The 14,492-nt window shown below is 38.3% G+C and overlaps 1 protein-coding gene across 2 annotated transcripts in view; it reads left to right on the top strand.

The window, feature by feature from the left end:
- Positions 1 to 14,492, top strand: part of kcnab2b (potassium voltage-gated channel subfamily A regulatory beta subunit 2b) — a 126,749-nt gene that overhangs the window by 22,175 nt on the left and 90,082 nt on the right. Inside the window, exons 3-4 of one of the 2 annotated variants that reach the window (XM_052091773.1) lie at positions 2,543 to 2,673; positions 3,009 to 3,050. In XM_052091773.1, the coding sequence (XP_051947733.1) occupies positions 2,597 to 2,673; positions 3,009 to 3,050 (119 nt within the window). In that variant the 5' untranslated portion in view covers positions 2,543 to 2,596. Of the gene's footprint in view, positions 1 to 2,542; positions 2,674 to 3,008; positions 3,051 to 12,127; positions 12,561 to 14,492 lie in introns of those variants that run through there. The other variant, XM_052091772.1, reaches the window with a different exon arrangement.

Raw genomic sequence — 14,492 nt, 5'->3', positions numbered from 1 at the left:
CACTGTCAAAATGAGACGTATTCTGATACAAGTGTTGCAAGACGTGATGAGATAAAGACTGGTGAAACATACCTAATTGCTGGTGTATGTTTCTGGAGATTGTTTTAGGCTCGTTGTTGTGTGATCCTGGATTTCACTTTCAAGTTTTTGTTTAGTTGCCTGTCAAAGCTGAAATGTATTTATCTACAGTACACAGTATTTTATGTTGTAGCATTAAAATGTATTTTTTACCGAAAATATCGGAATAGGAAAACCCTTTCATTAGAAGGGGGTGTCCACATACTTTTGCCTTTTAGTAGTGTATCTCTTTGCCTTAAAGGGAGAGTGTGACAGGGCGGAGGGTGGGGCCGGGTCGTGATGCTACACACCCGGCCCCTAATCAGGATAATCAAGTCTCAGAGATGGATAAAGGCCGACTGGAGACTGCAGTGGGACAGAGAGAGAGAGAGATTTGTCTTTTTGTTTAAGTTCCTTATTAAAATATAATTTATATTGTCAAGCCGGTTCTCATCTCCTCCTTTCCATTAATACCTTTACAGATAGCTCACCGAAAAGTGAATATTCTCTCATCATTTACTCTCATACACATCTGGGATGGCATGAGGGTGAGTAAATGATGAGATCATTTTCATTTTTGGGTGAAATATTCCTTTAAAATTGTAACTGTACCTTTTAAAGTACATTACATCAAAATTGGTACAGTCAGTTGCTAAAGTCAGAGAGCAGTATAAATTGTGATAACTTGTGAGTGCATTAGTTCACTGTCTACAATCTTACAGTCTTTACCCCCTCTGCTGGAACACTGTATCGCTGTGCAGTACCGTCAGTCCTCCACCTGCCAAACAGAGCTGTTAAGTGGCAACCCCATTTCTTCTTTTTCCTGACCATTTTATTGCAGAACATCTCTGCAATTTTTAATGTACTGCTGGTAAAATTCTGCCTGACTGGAGACAGGCCATTGTGCTATGTGGTGAGAGCAGACAGCAGGTGGACCTCATCAGTCTTTCAACAGCAGAGTCATGCTTGTTCAGTATTAATGGGAGTAGAGTTCACTCATGCTGGATATAACTCACAAGCATTACAGTTTGATGCCTCATGTTGCTATTTGGTGTGGTTGTTGAGTCCTTGATTAAAACAAACATTTTGCTTTTCCAGTCTATTAGCCCTTACATATTATTTATTTTTCTTGTATTGTTTATTTATTTATTTATTTAATTCATTTTTTTGTCAGGGACCATGCACAAAATACATTATTCTAACAGGTGACGATATGCTTTGCAACAGATTTAGCTACACGCTAATTTCCATCTGCAGTCCCTGGGCAGGAAAATAAAATACTACAAATAAAAAACATGAAAATATATGTACATACATACACACATATACATTAACAGGATTAATTATGACAAGTTTGAAGTACTAAAAGCCAATTTTTAACATTTCTGGAGAACGTATAAAAAAATCTACACAAATTTTAAGAACATCGTGTAGCTTATTCCATTCTTTAATTACCTTGTATGAAAAGGCAGATTGTGCAAATGCTGAATTTATTTTAGGAATTATGCAATCTCTGCGTGCAGTAGTTTGCATGTAAGCAGTTTCAGGATAAGAATAATTATTTTTTCTTTAGGCAAAGAATCATTGACCTCATTGTCATGTAGTTGTTTAACATATATGTATATATATATATATTTATGTCCTTGAGATGTTTGTATGATGAATGTTTGTAAATCAACAATTAGCAGATGTTAATTAGATTGTGATGCTTTTCAGATGAAAAGATCTACAACAGACATCTGATGAAATTGACTTGCTGAAATTGTTTTTTAGGTTAAATTTTGCCTCATAAGGCAACAATTTATCACTTAATTTTCTCTTGATCATTTTAAATTTTGAATGAAATGAAGATTTGAGAGAGGAAATCCAGGCAAATCAGCTATGAGAAAATGTAGGCTAAATATAATCTGCTTGGTGGTTTTCCAGTGTGTGAAACAAGTAACTGGCGCCACCTGCTGGCTACAACTGGATACTCACATAGATGAACTGTATCCAGGGTCCAAAGTTTTTCCTTACTTGCCAATGCTGGGTGATTTTGAAAACATTTAACAGCCATAATTACTTCTTTGTGGCCTTTACACTTTATTTAAAAAAAATAAATAAAATGTAATTATCAACTTGCTGGTCGTTTTGGCAATAGGTTATTTGTGACTTGCATCATAGATGACAGAGTCAATCTCTATCTTTTTGGTAAAGCTGCACCTGTAACCAAATTGTGAAGAAACATTGTGATTTTGTTGCTTATATTAGTTTTGCTGCACAAAATATCCCATATAGGGCCTATGTTTCACCACAAGCATTTCTGAAAAACAAAACAAACAAACACTTGAGACTTTAAGGCAAGAGTCGTGACAGATGTTTTTAACGAGGGCGCTATCATTCTTAAAGCTCAACTTTTCTAAGAAACTTAATTGAGTAACTTGATTCACTGTTGAAAGTGGTATTTTAAATGACTGGCACATTTACTTGTCTCTGTTATATGCAGAAGCTGTGATTGCGAGTGAGACCTGGCAGCAGGTCTCTCCACCCTCACGGCTACATGTACCCTGAATCGAACACAGACTCCCCGGCTCGTCTCTCCGCCCGGCAGACAGGCTCCCCAGGCGGCAACTACACGTAAGCAGAACCTTCTCACAGGTATGGGTGAATCATTCACCCTAAAGAGTGTGCTAAGTACTAGCCTGCAGCGAAACCGGTCCAGACAAAATTGTTGGTGTAGTTCTATATGGTGACTATATTTAACACTAAATGTTCTTACTAAAGTTGCTTACTACTCAAAGTTACTTACATGACAAATGAGGGGAATTATTCTTTACACCTTTATTAAATAAAGTAAAATTATGTCAAATAGATGTTTATGAAGTTCCCTCACTCTAGTACACCATTTTATCCCCCTCTAACATAGCTTCTGTATTTCTCCTCTTCATTTCTGCTTGCTGTTCTTGCTGTAGAGCGAAATATGGGAGCCCAAAGAGGCAGCTGCCGTTTTACAGGTACTGTACAGTACATCTGCCCTTCATGCATCGTAACTGTAACCAGTTCTCCATGAGATTACATAAAATGCACCAGGTGACTTTCATCCATAGCACTATATTGTCCAGTAAATGCTTGGATGGTCCCCTTGAAGCATACTGGATTTGAGTGCCTCACTCAAGGGCACACAGTGTGGTGATGAAGCAGGATTGAATTAACAGTACAGTAGTTCTCCAATTCCTGAGTCACATGTGCTTGAGGCTAACGCCCGTTTCACACATACTCCGTGTGCAGTGCGTATGCTATACGTATGCGGTGCATATACGGTACAAGAGCAGCACGCGCTATAGTGCTTTCACATATGCTGCGTTTGCAGTGCGCTACTGATCCGCCGTTTCTGTGTGCCACAAAATCAAAAATGTGTAAGGAATGCGTTAATCCAAACGTTAACCTTGAGATTGTTTAAGGCATTGAAACTGTATGAAAATACATTTTAATCATTGTGATTCTTTGTTTTACATGTAGTTCGAGTTGTTGACAGAAGAATAGCTATTGCGCTATAGCCTATCTGTTGCTAATAAGGAGAAGAATGAGACGCATTTGGGTTCACTCTGTCTTTTTTTAGGGTAGAAAAATCATATATGATGGCATTTTGCAACTTTTGGGACTATAATCATACTTTTTTGTTTTTCTTGACCCTGTAATAGTAACTGTAGAACTGTAATTATGCGTATATGATGAAATTATTACAGTTTCTTGTCAATCTATGTCTATTTTAATGTGAACAATGCGCTGCCACTTTAATTCTGTGCGGTGCAGCACAGCAAAAATAGACTCGGTCCGTAAACGATCGCTGCACTGCTGTATACGCACCGCAACTGGAACGGATCGACGGACTGCATCCGCGTGCAGTGTAAAAGCTCTAACCTGTTAACATGGGTACGGAAAAAAATACGCACCGCATAGCCTACGCACTGCAAACGGAGTATGTGTGAAACGGCGTAAAGCTTTCTGTGTTAATATCAGTTTGTTAACCATTAAACTCTTAAAACTAAGTGTTTAAGAACCAAAAATATTTTACAGCCTGATGTCATAGGAAAATAACAAAGACATTTTTATTATCTAGTTCGTTAGAAAAGCATATATGTGCTGGTGTTTAAAACCCCCCAGAAACCAATACAATACAAAAAAGCATGTTTATAATTAGTATTTTGGAAAATGTATCTAAATATTCTTAAAACAAGGTATATTTACTTGACATGCAAAATGGAATTAGTCTTATTTTCACTGAAATCTGACCAAATTTAGTAAACTTTATGCTTAAACAAGAAAAACATTATCTGCCAATGGCGTGAGGAAAAATAAACTTAAAAAAAAATAAAATAAAAATATCTGACCACATTGGCATGAACCTCACTAAATTTTGTTAGATTTATCTGAAATCAAGACAAAATATCTTATGCTAATTTGCTTGTTAAGTAAATTCATTGTGTTATAAGAATGCTTAGATATTATTTTTACTGGAAAATACTAATTCTGAAAAATAATGAAAATGATTTTTTGCAGTGTAGACCCATTTCACAGACTGTGATGCAACATTTTCACCTTAATTTAGCAGTGTAATTTTTTTTTATGATTTATTGTACATTTATAAGACTAAACTTGCATTATATTACCCTGACATAATTTGTTTTATTTTTATAAAAACCTGGATTAACACTGTTGCTGCTGCTGGAGTGACCGTAAATTTAGCATCTTACTCTTTTCAGACTTCCATTATCAATCTCTCTCTTTTTTTTTTTTTACTTTAAGGAAGTCATTTTCCTTTTGCTTTTGGTTCAAATGGGAATGCAGAAATAATATTTGCTCTGGACTCCCATGTAAGTCTATTGACATTTAACGTGCTATAGTTTACCTGACCGGAGACTGCAGTGGGACAGAGAGAGAGAATTACGGGCAGCTTCCCTGTATGTGTTTGTGTGTCTTTTTATTTAATTAAATATTATTTATATTGTTAAGCCGGTTCTCGCCTCCTCCTTTCCCATTAATCCCTTTACAGGCCTATAAACACAACACCTCGAAATATATATTTGGACTAATGTAAAGAATAAACACATACCGGTACCTCTTAGAGAGCAGAGATCTTTGCAGAGAGTTTGGTTATTTTCCATATTAATTATATGTTCACTCTATTCAAGTTTTTTGAGTCTTTATATCTGCATTATTTTAATGCCTTGCCCAGCAGATTATTCTTGAGAAAACGAGAAAAGCCCTAATGAACTGACAAGTGCTGTTTCTGCTATCCTTTACACAAAATAAGCCTCAAAGACTCAAATAGCCACAAAACAATATTTTTCCTAACTTATTACCTGTGTTTCTGTCAGACGCGAGCATTATTCAGCAAGGTGTGCGATCTGTGTCTAATAATACTGTGAAAAGAAGCTGCGCTAAGTTCCCAGTAATGCTTGCGTTATGAATAAATTATGCAGATTAGTGTATACTGCTTAGCTTTACTTCTTGACGATTTTAGATGCACTGCTGTTATTTCATTTGTTGTAAATTTCAGTTATTTGTCTATTTGTGATTATTCTAATTTTATACTTAATATGTTGTTTTTAGTTTTCACCGTCATTGTGATTTGTATGTTAAATTATGAGGTCCATGCGTACTGCGTAATGGAAAACACTAGATTTCGGAGAATTTCAAAATAAAAGTCATACATGTTTCTTAATCTTATGACTTTACTTTGCACGTGTTCCATAAAACTCATAAAACCAAAATGTAGAGTAATAATTTCTTAATGAGGTCTGTGGAGTCATTTGAGAGAACAATGAAACATCATGTTTATTGGCTGTGTGATTCAGTGACTAAGGCAAGAGTCAGGGAAACAGACTTGTGCTGGCCTATGGAATGAGTTATATATTTAGAGTGTATGTGACATCACTCGCAAATGGTCTGTACTAAATAATTGATGCTACTGTTTTTAAGGCATGCCAAGAGTCTTTAGTCAGAGGAAAATAAAACGGCAGTGTTTGCAACATTTTCATAGTTGCTCAGTATAGAGAACTGTAATTAATGCAAGGAAATAAACTACTGTGCTTTCATTTTCAAAGACTAACATTGTCATGGTACTGTCACCTTGTCAGGTTGGGTTTCTGTCTGACTGGACCATGGCATTATCATCCCATTTCTGTTTCATGTTTTGTGTATGTTCTTTGTTTGAGCGCACAGGTCCGGTTGTTAGTGACCGCTGTGTGCAAGTTACAGCCGTGCGCTCTCTGGTGATGTTACGGTCCTGTCACCTTGTCAGTTTGGGGTTTGTCTGACGAGAACCATGGTATCATCGTCCCCTGTCTGTCTCGTGTTTCGTGTAAGATCTTTGTGTGAACACACAGGTCCGGTTGTTGGTTACCCCCATGCGCAAGTTACCTCTGTGCACTCTTCAGTGATATCATGGTCCAGCCACCTGTAAGGTTGGGTTTTGTCTGACGAGGACTGTGGCATCATCGTTCCCTGTTTGTTTTGTTCCAAGTGTGTTGACATTTTTGCCCTCATGTGTTTCAGGTGAGTTCTCTTGGGTCTGTTTGTCTCACTATCATTTGTTACAAAGGTATGCCCTGCTGCAATCTCACACCCTATGGTTCTAAATCATTTGTCATCATTATCTAAAACATTGCAAGGCAGACATACAGTATACACAGCCACACATCACCTCTTATGACCTGTGTGTCATTCTCTCTTTTAAATTCACTGTAGCTCCTTGTGTAGTGTTTATCCTATGTATGCAGGACTCTCTGTACACTATAATATCTGTATTATACCTTTTGGTTTTCCTCCTTGCATCATGAAATGGGTAGGAATACAGTGTTAGCTTATACTGCAGCACTTGCAGGACTTGATCACCATGCAGTGCTTTTTGCAATTGTCTGTACCATAGTACTTTGGTTGTACTTTAAAAAAATGTTATTGCACGAAAGGCAGAACAAGCCAAATTGGCTTTTAGTACACTTTCTTGTGGTACAACATCAAATGCTTCTAGAGCAAATGCTGTTCTGAATAATTCATGTTTGCAAGGCATTCTCACACTGTGATTGGTGCAGAAAGCATTCTCTCTATGACATTCGCCAAAAGTGGGTGTTGTCTGACCTTGTTGAGGGGTGGAGCTTTCTTGCTGTTTGCTAATTGTTAAGGCTCATACTAGTAAGGCACTCTCAGTTTAGTTGGAAAACAGCAGTCTTCAGTGGTGTTTGGACCGCCATCAGGTTGTCAGATGAGCAGTGTAGTGCAAAATCCGTACATGACTCGCCCTCCAAGGAACCGGGTAAGTACATGCCTGGTGATTAACTGGATATAGGTCCTACCTGAGGATGTTGCATGGTGATCCTGCCCACATCCACATCCCTCTCCTAGGCTGCAGGCATTAGCATGGTGAAGAATGGAATGTAGGGCTTAGATCCACATAAGGAAAGGTTGCTCTGTCTTGGTTTACTCTAAGCTACTGCTCCGTGATGATTTAATTATGAGAAATGAAGAAGCAGGTTAGCTTCAGACTATCCCTTAACTAAGCTGCGAAGAACAAGCAGAGGGTAAAATAATGTGAATGTGGTGGACCACATGTAGATTTGATAGCTCTTGGTTTGACACACTTTTGTGAGATTGTGGAATGTAAAGCTTGATGATACACTTCTGATGGAGGAAGAGTACTTTTGGACCAGGACTGATACCACATGAGCTCAATGACCCAGAGAACTTCATGATATGTGGGTTTAATTAAACAGATTTAAACAAGCAGAATTATAAAATGAAACATGCCCTATAATTGCTGTTTGATTCAGTGGAATAGTTGTTATACAATTTATTTTGTGACAGGCATCTTACTTGCTCTGGATTCTCTATTCATATTATTTGACCAAAATCTATACTGTTATTAAATACAGTGGCAAGAAAAATGTATGTATGTGTCTATGTATGTATGTATGTGAACCTTTTGGAATAACCTGCATTTATGTACAATTTATGTAGGCCTACAGAATAAATTAGTCTTAAAACTGGTTTGATCTTCATCTAAGTTGCAATAATGAACAAACACAATATGTTTTATCTAATAACACACAAATTATTGTTTGTTTATTTTATATATTGAATACATCATTAAACAATTCACAGTGTAGGTTGGAAAAAGTATGTGAACCCCATAGGATCATGACTTCAACAACAGCTAATAAGAGAAAGGATTGCAAAGTTATCTCAAATGGCTTAGATATTCATATATCCACAGTTAGACAAATGTATCTATAAATGGAGATGATTTATTGCTGTGGTTACTCTACGTAGAAGTGGCCGTCCAGCCAAGATGACTCAAAGGTCACACCCTTGAGCAGAATTGAGCAGAATGCTCAATGATGTAAAAAAGGAACCATAGAATGACAGCTAAAGACTAAAGACTAAAGAAGGAATCATTGGAACTGGTTAACATACCTGGTCATGAGTCTACTATATAGAAAACATTAAACAGGGGTGGTGTCCATGGCAGGACACCACAAAGGAAGTGCTTTCCAACAAAAACATTGCTACGTGCCTGAAGTTTGCCAAAGAACACCTTGACACTCCCCAACGCTACTGGGAAAATGATTTGTGGACTGATGAAACTAAGGTTAAATTGTTTGGGAAGAACTTGAAACACTATGTATGGCATAAAAAGGGCACCGCATACCAACATGAAAACATCATCCCAATGGTGAATTATGGTGAAGGGAGCATAATGATTGAGCCTGAACCGCTTGCCATTATGGAGGAAAAAATTCCAAGTATATCAAGATATCCTACAGGATAATTTTAGGGTGGCTGTGTGCCAGCTGAAGCTCAGTAGGAGTTGGGTGATGGAGCAAGACAATGACCCTAAACATCGAAGTAAATCTACTGAAATTGCTTAAAAAAAAAGAAATTCACCTTTTGGAGTGGCCTAGTCAGAGCCCAGACCTTAACCCAATAGAGATGCTGTGGAATGACCTCAAGAGAGCCGTTCACACCAGTATTCCTATGAATATGGCTGAACTGAAGCAGTTCGGTAAAATAAGAATGGTCCAAAATTACTTCTGAATGTTGTGCATGTCTAATCCGCAGCTACCGTAAACATTTGGTTGAGTTTATCAAAGAAGGATCGATCAGTTATTAAATCCAAGGGTTCGCTTACTTTTTCCACAGCACTGTGAATGTGTAATGGGATGTTTTCAATAAAGACATGAAATATTATAATAGTTTTTGTGTTGTTAGCGTAAGCACATCATGTTTGTCTTTACTTGTGACTTTGAGATCAATTGAGATCAATTGTATGACAAATTAATGCAGAAAACAAGCTGGTTCAAATACTTTTTCTTGCCACTGTATGTCGTGTGGATGTTTTAATGTGCTTGTCAGGTAAATTATTAAGTGATGTTCTAGGTATGCAGTTCTGTGCACAAGGGATTCTTGCATATAGTTTTAAATGGACTTCTGTAGTAATTTGTCAGCATGAATAACATTCAGTTTGATATTTGGTTGTCAGTAAGGCATATAAAAATGTGTCCATTTTTAGTATGCCTCATGACAGTTGCACACTAACTTATCACAGATGTTGATGATAATGAGAAAGTCAATGACACCAATTAACAACTGATAAAATGCCTCTATATATTAAATAATTTTTTTAACAAAAAAAGCCATACAAATTAATTCAAATATATTTATAAAAATGTATTGTATTTATAATAAAAAAAGACCAAAAATGGGAACACTGTAATAAATTTAAGGTTGTTAACATTAGTTAATGCAAGTTAACATGAACTAACAATAAACAATACTTTACAGCATTTATTACTCTTTTTCCCTATCTGTCACTCACTCGACATTGTGTCGATGTAGTGACACTAGAGGTCGCTCTTGGGAGCCCCAAACACCTCAGATCTTTGAGAAAAGGCAAATGAGAATTTGCATGCCTCTACCCCAGACATACGGGTATAAAAGAAGCTGGTTCGTAACCACTCATTCAGATTTTTTCTTCAGAGCCGAGCGTTTGTGTCCTCTGCCAGTCCATTCATCTCTAAGAAGCGAGTTGCCGAGTTTTCAGGGTGCCACTCAAGGCCAGGAGCTAAGACCCCCAAGAAGGCTCCTAAGCACCCCTGAGACGGACGACCCATGGAGGAAGATGTCTGCTGGAACCCGGTAGCTTGTGACCAGACCACTCCGTCTCCCAGTGGAGGGATTGGAGGGTACCCACATTGTCAACAAAAAGAGCAGTTTTCTTGGGTCACACAGCCGGTGCCCACGGCCCCGTTACCACGGAGACCGGGCACCAAGCACTTGCAGCCAGGGCCATGCAAACGCAGTCCCCCCACCTTCACGTGTCTGGCTGCACCACATAAACCACACACCTGGCCAGCCGAGAACACTGTTGTCCTGCACGCGGAAATCGTGATCCTTCTGCAGAAGGGCACGATAGAGCCTGTCCCTCCAGCTGAGATGAAGAAAAGGCATCTACAGCCCTTCATCGTGCCAAAGAAAGGCATTGGGTTGCGGCCAATCTTGGATCTGCGAGGTCTGAACCTGGCCTTGCACACACTCCCGTTCAATATGCTGATGCAGAAGTGCATCTTGGCATGCGTCCAGCATCAAGATTCGTTCATGGCGGTAGACCTGAAGGACACGTACTTTCACATCTCAGTTCTACCTCGACACACACCCTTCCTACGGTTTGCTTTCGACGGCCGGGCTTATCAGTACAAGGTCCTCCCCTTCAGCCTGTCCCTGTCCTCTCGCGTCTTCACAAAAGTTGCAGCTCTTGCCCTGTTAAGGGATGTTGGTTGCCACATACTCAACTATATCGATGGCTGTCTGAATCTAGCTCACTCGTGAGAGTTGCTGTGTGCACAGGGACCTGGTGCACTTTGTACAATCATTGTTGAGTGTCTTTGTTGAGTGTCTTTAAATGATTTGATAATTTTGGTATTTCTATTTGTTTTTATTTATTTTTTTAAATAATAGTTTTTTTATTAATTAAAAAAAAATATTTATATATTAACATGTATGTTATGCATTATGACCTAACATGACCAAAAAATGAAGACGTCATGAAGACGTGAGAATAGTAAATGGTCTGCAATGATATAGCACCTTTTTAACCTTAGCCATATTCAAAGAGCTTTAAACTGAGTCTCATTCACCCATTCACACACACACTCACACACCAATGATGTCAGAGTTGCCATGCAAGGTGCTAGCCTACCATCGGAGCAACTTGGGGTTCAGTGTCTTGCCCAAGGACACTTCGGCATGTGGAGACATGTGGACCGGGAATCGAACCACCAACCCTGCAATTGGTGGACAACCCACTATACCACCTGAGCCACAGCCATCCCATGTTTACTTTTAGTATGTTGGTAAAAATAATTCTAATAAAATATTGTATGTTAGTTCAAAATACCTAATGCATTATCTAATTTTAATAATAATAATCTTATTAGAAAATGTGACCCAAAAATATATACACACATTTGATAAGTTTGAGATTTAGATATCATTCAGATAGGCCTCTATTTGTGCAGGATTATAATGACAGCAAAGTACATCATGTTTACTTTAAGGATTTTAGCCTTTGTTGGGATCAGTCTATTGGGAACAGTCTATTTTTTGACTTGTTTGTTAGGAGGCTGATTTAACTGACTGGATGCTGGGTAGATTTGGCATTTATGTCCTTCACAGTTACTGCTGATGGGCTCACGTGAAGCATTCTTTGTGCATGTCTGAATGTCTACTCACAGTTGTTGCTTGAGCATGCATGCATGCATATGGAAGAACAAAATTCTAATTTTGTGTCCTTCCTGAGCACACAAATATACTCTATAAAGATCATTCAGTTTAGATTTGCTATTGTACAGTATTTGATTCACACAAGGGAGAGTGTGGACAGGAGGGTGAGCTCTGATTACAATGCATGTGTGCAACGTGTGAGTATGGTGTTGATTGCCAAGATAGGCGGGTGCTATTTAAAGCAAGTGGTCTGACCTGTATGAGTCTGCTGGTCTCTGTCATGCCACTTACTTCACTCTTCCATTACTGTGTGTGAGACACGTCTTGCAGTTCAGTGTTGGGCACTAGGTCACCTGGTTGCGGAGCATGTTTGCCACTCACAGAAGCAGTTTGACTGATGTGCGTGTCGGGCACGTCGGCCATCGCCTCAGCCATCAACTGAGTGTCCCTTCCGAACAGATCCCGAAGAATGGACCGCCAAGTAACAGCGTGCGAAGAAGCAGCAGCAATAGCAGCAGCAAGTTGCTGTCCCTGTCCTTCAGCGAAAGCATGCGGAGTGACATTGACCGTTACCTGTCCAACCAGGGCCTTTACCCTTTGCGGCAGGGAGGTGGGGAACTGGGCGAGATCAGGAGCCAGCGTGAGGTACGGGCAGCTGCCCAGCTCAAAAACCTGGAGGATTTCTTGCGGACCAATGGAGAATCTCTACAGGAGTCCATCTCATTCCAGACTGGCATGAGTTACAGGTAAGAGTCTGTGAGATTAAGCCACTGAGGCAAGTCCTTCTATGGGATTATGTCTGGAATTTATATAAAAAAAATTAGTTACCTTGATATGTGTCCACCCAGGCTGAATTGAAAATGTGCTCCCACACAAATTAGTGGTTTAAATGACCTCAATGAAAAGCATTTGTGGCATAATGTTGACTACCAATAAAAATAATTTCTACTCGTCAGTCCATAAAAAAAATAAATAAATAAAAAACATGCATACAGTAAAGCATAGTGATGTCCAGTTTGTGAACGAATCTAATCTTTTGAACCGGTTCTTTTCAGTAAAAAAGTTGAACTAGTTCACCAAATCAGGCTTAATTATTTTAAATGGTTCGCTTCTTGAGTCAACACTGATCCACAAGTTACTCTATCTTAACCATGAAAGGAGTAATATGAGCCTGGAACTGGTGATGTCTGCTTTTCCTAACTCTTCTTTGCAATGAACAGCTCCAACTAGTTAACATATCTGACTGAAAATGCAACTGTTCTAGAGTCAAGAGTACAATGAGTTGCTCACAGTAGTTCTCAAGTGAACAGTACACTGAACTGAGAATTGCTGTTTTCGGAGGAGTCCGACATACTGATAACTGATGAGCTGCTGATACTAAGTATGCGTGTGCCCTGTGATTAAGGTGGGACAAATATATGTTTCTGATGTATTTTGCTGAACAGCAGAAAGTATAACAAATAAAACATACTGGAAATATGTTTATGACTTGATTGTTTTACCGTTTTATCAACGTATGATCTGGTCGCAACAGTCTTGAGACAACAGTACACTGATCTGGGGGCAACAGCTTCACTGCAATGATTGAGTTTAGACTCAAAACAAGAACAAAAAATATGCCAATGGGGTTAGCAAAATAAACTTTTTTTATCTTTAAATTAAGTTTATTTTGCTTACCCCATTGGCAGATTTTCTTTCTTGTTTTGAGTCTAAAGTTCACTAAATTTAGTCAGATTTATCTTAAAACAAGACTTAATATCTTATCCCATTTTGCTTGACAAGTAAATAAATCATGTTTTAAGAAAGTTTAGATAATTTGACAGGAAAACAAGGCAAAAATACTTGTCTAGAAAATCATTTTTTGCAGTGTTTTGAGTTGAGTACATTGAGTCAATCACATCAGTTCTCGAGTCACCAGTACACTGAACTGAGAATCGGCACTTTCTGACATGTTCAAAATACTGAGAACTAATGAATGAGCTGGTGATGAGCATGAGTGTACCAAGGACTTGAATGAGTGGACGAAATTTACAGTTGAGAGATGTAAATTAATCTGACTATTGAGTATTGTGGAAGCAGATTATATTTGAAGTTGCTATGAGCTGGATCATCTGTATAAAGGGTGAGTTGATTAAGACTATTTTAATTACTTTATATGCTTTAAACACGTAGAACATCCGTGTTTGTTTATCAGCATCAGTATTGCATGCTTTAGGTGCAAATCTTTAATGTAGGAAACTTATCAAAGATGTAAGAGATAAAACACTGATGACAATAAACACCTTTATTATTATAACTTATTTGAATAAAATGTAATAATTACCAGAATGCTCTTACATATGACTTTATTGAATATGTTTGGACATGTATTCTAAGACGCTGGGGTATTAGCATCATGTACAGTGTCATCATTACTCGATGACATTAAAGAACTGGTGTATCTGTTCATTGAATCGAACCATCCGAAAGAACTGGTTTGTGGAAAATAATTGACTTCCCATCAATAGTAAGGCACTTACAATGGAAGTTAATGTTGCCATAAACATTAAAAAACACACTGTTTTGGGTCTGACTATCTCAGCCACTTTTGATGCTGACTACCACCCCTAGAGTCGTGAATTTGAATCAAGGGTGTGCTGAGTGACTCCAGCCAGGTCTGCTAAGTAACAAAATTGGCC

The sequence above is a fragment of the Xyrauchen texanus genome, chromosome 25, assembly GCF_025860055.1.
Source record: "Xyrauchen texanus isolate HMW12.3.18 chromosome 25, RBS_HiC_50CHRs, whole genome shotgun sequence".
NCBI lineage: Eukaryota > Metazoa > Chordata > Actinopteri > Cypriniformes > Catostomidae > Xyrauchen > Xyrauchen texanus.
This window is presented reverse-complemented; position numbering and strand designations above follow the sequence as displayed.